This window comes from Capsicum annuum, chromosome 11, assembly GCF_002878395.1.
Source record: "Capsicum annuum cultivar UCD-10X-F1 chromosome 11, UCD10Xv1.1, whole genome shotgun sequence".
In the NCBI taxonomy this organism is placed as follows: Eukaryota; Viridiplantae; Streptophyta; class Magnoliopsida; order Solanales; family Solanaceae; genus Capsicum; species Capsicum annuum.
This window is the reverse complement of record NC_061121.1, coordinates 232,179,690-232,189,107: the sequence shown is the minus strand read 5'-3', so window position 1 is coordinate 232,189,107 and position 9,418 is coordinate 232,179,690. Positions and strand designations below refer to the sequence as shown.

At 33.1% G+C, this 9,418-nt stretch overlaps 1 protein-coding gene across 5 annotated transcripts; it reads left to right on the top strand.

Annotated features, from left to right (window-relative positions):
* The first annotated feature begins 621 nt into the window (after window positions 1-621).
* LOC107848292 (protein SOSEKI 3) lies at window positions 622-4,930 on the top strand. Of its 5 annotated transcripts, none has more exons than XM_016693022.2 (7): window positions 622-1,035; window positions 1,913-2,202; window positions 2,290-2,359; window positions 2,466-2,581; window positions 2,850-3,723; window positions 4,199-4,507; window positions 4,594-4,930. In XM_016693022.2, exons 2-7 carry the CDS (start codon window positions 1,992-1,994, stop codon window positions 4,655-4,657), a joined length of 1,644 nt encoding a protein of 547 aa, XP_016548508.1. In that variant the 5' UTR covers window positions 622-1,035; window positions 1,913-1,991; the 3' UTR covers window positions 4,658-4,930. The 5 variants fall into 5 exon arrangements, with proteins under 5 accessions (XP_016548508.1, XP_047255872.1, XP_016548511.1 ...); XM_016693025.2 differs by lacking the exon at window positions 622-1,035 and adding an exon at window positions 1,051-1,115; XM_016693024.2 differs by lacking the exon at window positions 622-1,035 and adding an exon at window positions 1,079-1,213.
* The last annotated feature ends 4,488 nt before the right edge of the window (window positions 4,931-9,418 follow it).

Genomic DNA, 9,418 nt, shown 5'->3' with positions numbered 1-9,418 from the left:
TTCCCACTAATAGATTTCGGCACAAATCTGGATTAGTCAGATTAATAAATTTCTAATTCCAAATAACTTGTGAAATGTCGAGGCGAGCTGTTATTTTATTCTTCTTTAGTAATTGAGGATAGGGAAATGAGAATCGACATAGGAAATTATAAGGTGAAAAATCAAATTCTTACTGATAAAGAGAAAGTGTAATCAACTAACTGACTATTAAGATTTTCGACAATTATGAGATTAAAGATTGAAAATAAAAAACATTACAAAAAGACATTAAAAGGGAATTTATTTGATGGAAAATCAAGTTCTCACCGCCAAAATAAAAACTCAATAACTAAAGCTAAACTACTAAGCTTTTCGAGACGTGGTGGGTTTTTTTCTTTTGGTTTTTTACTCGGTATTCGGTATCCGCATTAGAACTTTGTCTAATATTCATCGCGCACTGCAGAGCCCATTCACCCGCAGAGCCCATTCTGGGGTGACACTCCAACAGAATTTTCTCCTCAGAACTCGAACCTGAGATCTCTAGTTAAGGACAGAGTAGTCTCATCGGATTAAAGATTGGAAATAAGAAACATTACAAAGAGGCATGAAAAAGGGCAAAAATAAACATTACAAAGAGGGAAAGAAGATAGCAAAATGGACAAGAAAGGGACCAAAAAACCAAACCAAATCAAAACAAGACAACTCCAATCAGAACAAAAAACAAGCAAAGCAAAACCAGAACAACCCTCTCACAAGCAAACACAAAGTACACAGCCAGAGTAAAATAAAATCAACAAAAAGCCATAACAAAAGTTGAAATAGAAAAAAGAAACCCTCAAAAAACTCACGCAAACACACAGAGTACTAAACACTACAGTTCAAGAAAAAGCAAAGCTTCTCTTCAGTATCTTACCAGTCCCTTTCATTTCTAATCTGTCTTTTTGATAAGTCTTTCTGTTTCTTTACCTGTCAGCTCAATCCATTTTACCTTCCAATGCTACTCACTATGGTCCCCTTTGTCATGTATTAAACACTACAGTCCATGTTACCTCTCAGGTTGGGAAAAAAAAACATGGTGGTCTTTGTCTGTCTTTCATAATGTTTGTACAAATAATTGGTTTTTTAAGGACATTTTTGTATGTGGGTGTTAATCAAGATTCCATTTTTTGATCTTGTTATGCTAATTTTACTCTTTTATTGACCAAAAATTGGTTGTTTTAGCACATTTATGAATGTGGGTACTTATCAAGATTCCATTTTTGATCTTTGTCTTTCATATTGAGTGCACAAATTGGTTGTTTTACCTCATTTCTCTGTGTGTGGGTACTTATCAAGATTCCATTTTCTGATCTTGTTATGCTAATTTTAGTCTTTTATTGACCAAAAAATTGGTTGTTTTAGCACATTTATGTATGTGGGTACTTATCAAAATTTCATTTTTTGATCTTATTATGCAATTTTATTCTTTTCTTGACCAAAAATTGGTTGTTTTAGCTCATTTCTGTATGTGGGTACTTATCAAGTTTCAATTTTTAATCTTTGCCTTTCATATTGTGTGCAAAATTGTTTTTTTTTTCTTTTAATGTGGGTACTTATCAAGATTCCATTTTTGATCTTTGTCTTTCATATTGTGTGCACAAATTGATTGTTTAGCACATTTCTGTGTGTGGGTACTTATCAAGATTCCATTTTTTGATGTGATTGTGCTAATTTTGCTCTTTTCTTACTAAATAAGCAAATGTGTATTTAATATTTTTCGTGTCTGAAAATGGAAATGGTGAATGGTGGGTTCTTGTCTATTTCTACTGTGTGATTTCTTGCTGTTTTTGGGTGTTCAATCTTCAGATCTAATTGTAGCTTATTAGAGGTAATTTCAATCGAAATGTTTGGTGTTGAGTTGATTGGTGATTTGATTGTTGAACTGATTCATTAGGTATTTGTTGAGATTGAGTTGAGGATGATGCTTTACTTGTGAGCTAGATTTTGTTACTTGGTGTGTAATTAATTCTCCAATGGACGGGCGTATGAAGAAATACGGGCAGTTGAGTCCAGAGAGAGCAAAAGTTTGGACTGAGAAATCCCCTAAGTATCAGCAACAGCAGCCGGCGCGGTTGAGTAATGGCAAAGTGCCTGTTGTATACTATCTCTGTAGAAATCGACAGCTTGAACATCCTCATTTCATTGAAGTACCCGTGTCTTCCCCTGATGGTCTCTACTTGAGGGGTAAAAATATGTTTGATTGTAGAATCTAAGTTACAAAATTGAGTTTATTTTGCTTTGGAATTTATTTGTGTTGTTGTACTTTTGAAGACGTAATTGAGAGGCTTAATGTTTTGAGAGGCCGGGGAATTGCTTCATTGTACTCATGGTCTTGCAAGAGGTAAGAATTGTTCAAACAATTTTAGTTGTGTTGTCAAATTTGGCTTTAAATGAAAGATATAATTATAGTCCGTGTGCTTAATGCTATGTTTGATTATGAAAAACAGAAGCTACAAGAATGGTTTCGTGTGGCATGATCTTTGTGAAGATGACCTCATTCTTCCTGCTCATGGTAGTGAATATGTTCTTAAAGGCTCAGAGCTTTTCAATGAATCCGATGCAGGTATATTATGCTTCCGTTATAGAAATGTAAAATTTGAACCGCGTGGTTGTTAGTGTATTTTTTCTCAATCTACTTTGATATGCTTTTCCATGAGCGGAGTGTTTATCGGAAACAACTTCTCTACCTTACAAGGTAGGGGTATGGTCTGCATACACTCTAATCTCTCCAGACTTCTTTCTGGGATTACATTGGATGTGTTGTTGTTGTGATTGTTAGTTTAATAGTTGCGAGTATTACCAACTATAAGTAACTGGCCTTTTGCGTCCAGGCTGCTTCAGTCCGGCTGGAAATGTTAGACTGTCAAACCCAAAGCTGCTGCCGGAACCACAATCCTCTAGAAGCCAAGACGATGCTTCGTCGTCTTCTAGCATGAATGAAAAAGGTGCAAAGAATTCTCAAGATGATGAATCATCACCTCCTGTTCAACGATCAGGTTCTTCAGCAGTATCTCCTCAGTCGTCCAGTGCTGGTAAAAGCTCTTCATGGAATGGTTCATTAAGCTTGGCAGAGTACAAGATCTATAAAACTGAAAACCTTGCCGATGCTTCAACTCAGACCGATGAAAATGCAAGCAAAGCTACACCTCCGGAGACTTGCACAAGAGGTGTTTCGACAGATGATGGATCTATAGAGCCTGAAAATAATGAAATTCATGAGGTTCCGGTTCAACCGACAAATCAATCTGCACAGATATGCCGGGAGACAGTATCACCAGCTCCGTCTTCGTCAAGTGCATCGTCATCAGGTGGTAGAACAGATACCTTGGAATCCCTCATCAGAGCTGATATTAATAAGCTCAATAGCTTTAGAATAATCGAAGGAGAGGAGTTTCGGGTTCCAAAAACTAAGCTAAAGCCCTCAAATGTGCTGATGCAACTAATCTCTTGTGGATCGATTTCAGTAAAGGATCATAGTTTTGGCCTTATTCCTACTTATAGGCCGAGATTTTCACATTCAAAATTCCAGTCTCCTCTGTTCTCAACCTCGTTATCTTTAGGAGATTTTGATTGCCTGGCAGAGAACCCTAGGTTTATGGGTTTGAGATTGGAAGATAAGGAATACTTTAGCGGCAGCCTTCTTGAGACGAATGTGCCCAAGGAACCTACTCTTCTAAAGCGGTCCTCGTCCTTCAATGCTGACAGGTTGCTCATTTTTTGCTTTCCTTCTACGCCAAGACAGTAGAATCCCTTACTACATATAATTAATACATGCTTTACCAATATGATATTTCTTCTTGCCGATTAGAAAATACTTTGGATTTGTAAAAGCTAAGTATTATGGCGATGGTTTCACACCTTCAGTTTTAGTCACGAACATTCATAGTGTAAATCATAGGTTGGCTCTCATTTGTAAATATTTTGTCCTACCTCATGGTGATTGTCGTAAAGTATCTTCGCGTTATAGGAAAAAACAGTATATTTGACAATGGTTAGGTTGAAAACCATCTTCTTGATTAGTTTTATCTTAAAGATCGCCTAGATTTTGAATACTGTTCACTGATTTGCATAATAGCAAGATATATAAACTCCGTGTCATCTTGAGTTATGGTGCTAATTTGACGTTATTACTCAGTGCCTCCTAGTTATTTTGAGTTGGAAAAGGAATTTGTTGATGCAGGACAAATAAAGAACTTGGAGATTCAGTTGAAGAGAAAGAGGAGAAAAGCTCCGTGTCAAAGTGCATTCCACGTTCGATCAAGGCTTCCCTGAATAAGCAGCAAGCAAGAAGCGAGACAATGAAATCTCCTCGTTCTGAAGGTCCTAGAATCTCATCAGACGGAGTAGGCAGTTCACGAAGCATTACATCCGACACATCATGCGGAGGAAGCAAGCGAATTACAGAGCCGTCATCTGGCAATAGACACTCAGATAGAATAGACTCCTCTTTCAGAGAGGAGAACGACAATGTGATCAAAATTGAAGAAAGTTAAGTATCAAAGCCTAAGGGTAATGTTATTTCCCTTGTTATCGAATTACATTGGTTGAAATGTCTTCGTTTATTTCCTTCAACAGGCTTGCTTCAGGAGCTCGGGTTATAATACAGTCGAAAGAAGCTTCTGTCAACGATGAACATTAGGCGAACCAGAAGCCCGGTTTACTAAGTGAGGAATTTTGTAAATCTTGTAACTACTTGTCCTACTTTTAACCATCCAAACATGTTGTGTAAATGCCAAATAGGGAAAAACATGGAAAGCAAATTGAGTATTTGCTGATAGGGACAAGTAGTTAAAGAGTTTTGAGCTGGTTCTATTGTACCTAGCATTGGATTTTTGGTTCTCCTTTTTCCTTTCACTTTCTGGTGTATAATTGACATTGAAATGATCAAGTCTTCCACTTTCCATTTTGTCAACTCAGTATGTCTAAGCAAATCCAGAGCCGGGGTCTATTGAAAACAACCTCTCTACTTCGTCGGACTGCGTACACATTACCCTCCCCAGAGCTCACTATGTGGGAATACACTGGGTATCTTGTTGTTGAATGTCTAGCAATCATTCGTCTTGCTGTGTTATTTTGTCTTGGTGTATTTGAATGACTTCATAAATCGACACTCAAATATGGTCTCAACTGACAAGTAAACACTCCCAACTTTGAGTATGCACGTTTAAGCACGTCAATTCATCTTTACCAAGTTAGTTTGAACACTCCAACTTTTGTGTCATGTCAGCACTAGGTATCCACGACCGGGGCGGATTCAAGATTTGAAGGTTGTGGGTGTTCACTTCCTTTTAAGGAAAAAAAGTGTGCCGCTATCAGGAATCGAACCCATGCCACTTCAGGTATCAAGGTGCTTAAGTTCCACACCAAAGCCAAAACACCCAACAACTTTTGTCCATGGATGCTTAACAATATATTATAACCGATTTTACTGTGTTTTCTATATAAATATATAAAAAATTTACCGGGGTCAGTGGGTGCTCAAGCACCCGGTACGGAATATGTCGGTCCGCCCTTGTCCACGACACACAATAGAAACGAATTGAAGTGTTTAATTGCCCGTTGAAACCCAATTTACGTGTTTAGATGTACACCCTTAAAATTTAAATGCTTAGTTGTCAATTTAAATCGAATTTGAGAGTCTGTTTATGTATTATGTATATTTGAATGTGTCAAAAAAGATGTATATGAAAATATCTAATATGGTGTATGGACTATATGAGAAAGATGAATATATTGATTGGTCATGCCATAGGCCAAGTAAAATAAGAAGCCATGAGAACATTTTATATATTAAAAAATCTGTCTTGATGCAATTAAATAAGGCCAATTAAGACCCAATTAATAAGAAGTTAAAATAACTTTTGAAATTTGAAAATAGAATTTTGAAGAGTAAAAAGACAAAAGAAAAGTGACCAAGAAACATGGGATTCCACTGCCCAATTAAACTTTTACACCACGTGCTTTGACTTTTGTATTGTTGACTCACTCACTGACTTTTTGAAAAGGTCAAAATATATAAAACATTTTACCTTTGGTTCTTCAATATTTTTCTAGAAATAATTTCTTTTTTCCTATTTTCCCTTAGAATAATTAATTGCTTTTTTTTTTTTCAAATTAATTTCAAATCATCACTTAGTAGGGGTACTATAATAAAATAATCATATTATTAATTATTTTTTTAATAAATATGCCAATTCAAAATGTACCAAGTAAAATCGAATAGAGGGAGTATAAGAAGAGAAAACAGAAAACACTTTCAAACATAAACTACACTTGTCGAATTACATTGAATATCACGTTTTTATTGTTGTTCTCTATAATAATATTTCACTAATAAAAATCAGAGCAGAGACTACACTACAACAACGATAATAATATATTCAATATAATCTCATAAAGTAGAATCTAACGATAATAATATATACATTGATCTAACTCTTACCTTAAAGGACAAAGATAGAAAAACTGTATCCGATTAACCGTATCATGAAGATTTGAAATACTAGCAATAAGTGATGAGTACAATAAAATTGTTTTATGTTTAAAATTTAAATTAAAGGATACCAAAAAGGCTGTCTTACTCACGTGTAAACTAAAGACTACTTTAAGACAGAAATTAATGAAATGTTTTCTTAGGTCCCATTTGTTTAATTTATTTCCTCACTAGAGAATAATATAATATTCCCTCAAATTTCAAATTATTTTTCTTGACTTTTAAATAATTGTGTCAAATTACTTTGTTGATTTAAAAGTTTATGATTATTCTTGAAAATAACAAATACTTTAATTATGAGGTGACGATACACAAACTGAATAAATATTCAATGCAGAAAAATTACATTTTAAGACATAAATAATAATAAGATATTCGATTTTTTTTTTTAATAATATGTAAAAAAAAATATGACGAATAATTTGAGACGGAAGAAGTAGTTGGCAGTATATGAGTACTGCAAATTAACGCAAAATGCATACCTTTTTCTTGCTTTTGTGGAGAATTTAACATGCATGTTGCTATGTTCATAGCTGTCAGGTTTTCTTGTAAAACAGTGGCGGATTTAAGATTTAGGGGTTGTGAGTTTTTGAGAGGTTCGAATATATATATTAATGTCGAAAGTTTTAAAGTTGTGAAGGGAGTCTTGAGCAGCTGATTAAATTATTGTTATGTGATCAGGAGGTCTCGGATTTAAGCACGGGAAACAACATCTAGCAAAAATAAAAGATAAAATTGCGTACAATACACATCCTTGTAGTGGGGCCCTTTTTCGGGCGCTGTACATAGTGGGGGTTTTTAGTGCACCTGAATGCTCTTTTTAAAGTTTTACGATTTTGCTTGAAAATCGAAGCACACAATTATTTTCTTGGTCTTCAGGATGCTTTTTTTTTAAATCCTATATCAATTTTTATACATTTCTTATATAATTACATTTAATTTGTGTCGAGTTTAGTGGGTGCCGAAGCACCACAAAATTATTCACCCCTGCTTGTTTATGTAATTTGACTCAATATATATAGATTTAAGTCATCGATAGCCCTTAAAGTTATTTTGATAATTCACTTGAACATCTCAATTCACCCTTGTGCCTACTGAACACTTCTACTGCCCCACATTTGAAAACTTAGGTGGATTGAGGTGTTCGAGTGAATAATTTGAGCAACTTTATGAGGTCGGCGATGACTTAAGCTTATATATAATATAGAAATTATTTCCCATCACATAAATTGAGGAAATTTCGCTTTTGTTTATTTATAGATTTTAAAGTTGAAATTTCAAGTTATGATTGAAAATGTATTTTACTTCAAAAAATTTTGAAGCTTGTTGAAATCCCAAATATCCAAGAACTCACTTATAATTTTTTTGGGATAATGAAAAATATTTGAAAATCAAATTTTAAAAATCTGATCAAATTTCTTGGCCAAACATATTTTTGTAAATAATTTTTGAAAATCTAATCTTAAAAATTATGCTCAAAAAATAAGGACTATTTTAATTTAAATCCCGAATTTAATGGGATTTTCTAGCAATAATTACTTACTTTATTATAAGATAAATATATGGACTTGAGTGATTTTATTGGAAGCCCCCAACCCCCCACCCCCAAATAAAAATATAACTTTTCTAGATAATTTCAAATAAATTAAGTGTGACCATATCAAGAATCAAACTTCTTTTCATATAATTTTTGAGTTAATCTAATCAACCTTTGAATGGTAACCTTTTGTCTACAAGTTTGCAGAATAATCAACTTTGAATAGTCAAGATGAAATTAATTCCACATTATTAGAGTTTAAAAGAAAATTTTGTAGTGAAATCAATTAATTCAATAGTCAAGTACCTTTCAATAAAAAAATTAATCTTAGGCTTTGGAGAATAATCAAAGATATGGAGTGTAGAAAATATTAAGTTTAGTTTACCTAAAAAAAACTACACATATTTATTAACCTAGAAAAAATATATAATGAAATACTAAGTAAATCAAAGAAAAAAAAAGGAAAATTACATCAAATATGTAGGATTTTTAATCAACATGGACCAACCAATAGGTTTTATACATAGTCGTCATCTGGGCGTAATGGTGAAAATAATTTCGATAGATTCATATGTTAAAGAACAATAAATTGGACGATTTATTTCATTGCGATGATAAGTATTTAATCCCTTTAATTTTAGATGGATTGTAATTTCTTGCATCATGAGAGAACAACGTATAAATATTCAACTTCAAATAAATGAAATATGTAAAATAAATATAATGAATACAAAGTATATATTAAGAATTGAAATTTGAAACTAAACTTTATTAATGATAATAAAAGTTCTTCATTTTAATTATACATCAACAAAGCTAGCAACATGAAACTCATAAGTACTTAATAGAGAAAAAACATAATGTTTTCTCCAATAAAACATTACTATTATTATTTAAAATTTATCAATTATGACAATTATCATAACATGCTTGTTGAGTAGCATAACATTTGTTTGGTCTAAGCAAATTGCAACACCATAGAGCAGGTGGAGTAGAATTTTCAAAGCAATGATTGATTTCTTTTACTTCCACTCTTATACTTTCATCACCTAAATTTCATTAAAAAAAAAAAACATAAGAAAAATCAGTTTAACTTTTATATATTGTTAATGCATAATAGTTTAAATAATAATAATGATAAAAAATAAAAGTAAGTATTAAAAAAAGTGAATATGAGCATGCGTACATCGATGGAGGGGCAACATAAAAAACAAAATTACGCAAAGCAGCAAGATTGACTGAACTGAGAATTTTACAGTGGCCATGAAAGATATGAATTAGTTCTCTAAACTCAAAAAATAGTGAGAAATATTTATGAAACTTTACAAAATATATAGTAATTGAAAGTACTTGATTTTGGTCACTAATAC

What these genes read in the sequence shown, in the direction of transcription:
- LOC107848292 (XM_016693022.2), top strand. Translation starts at nt 1,992, where the DNA reads ATGGACGGGCGTATGAAGAAATACGGGCAGTTGAGTCCAGAGAGAGCA. An exon ending in TGATGGTCTCTACTTGAGGG is followed by an intron (nt 2,203 to 2,289) that starts GTAAAAATATGT and finishes GTACTTTTGAAG; the next exon opens with ACGTAATTGAGAGGCTTAAT. An exon ending in TTTCAATGAATCCGATGCAG is followed by an intron (nt 2,582 to 2,849) that starts GTATATTATGCT and finishes TTTTGCGTCCAG; the next exon opens with GCTGCTTCAGTCCGGCTGGA.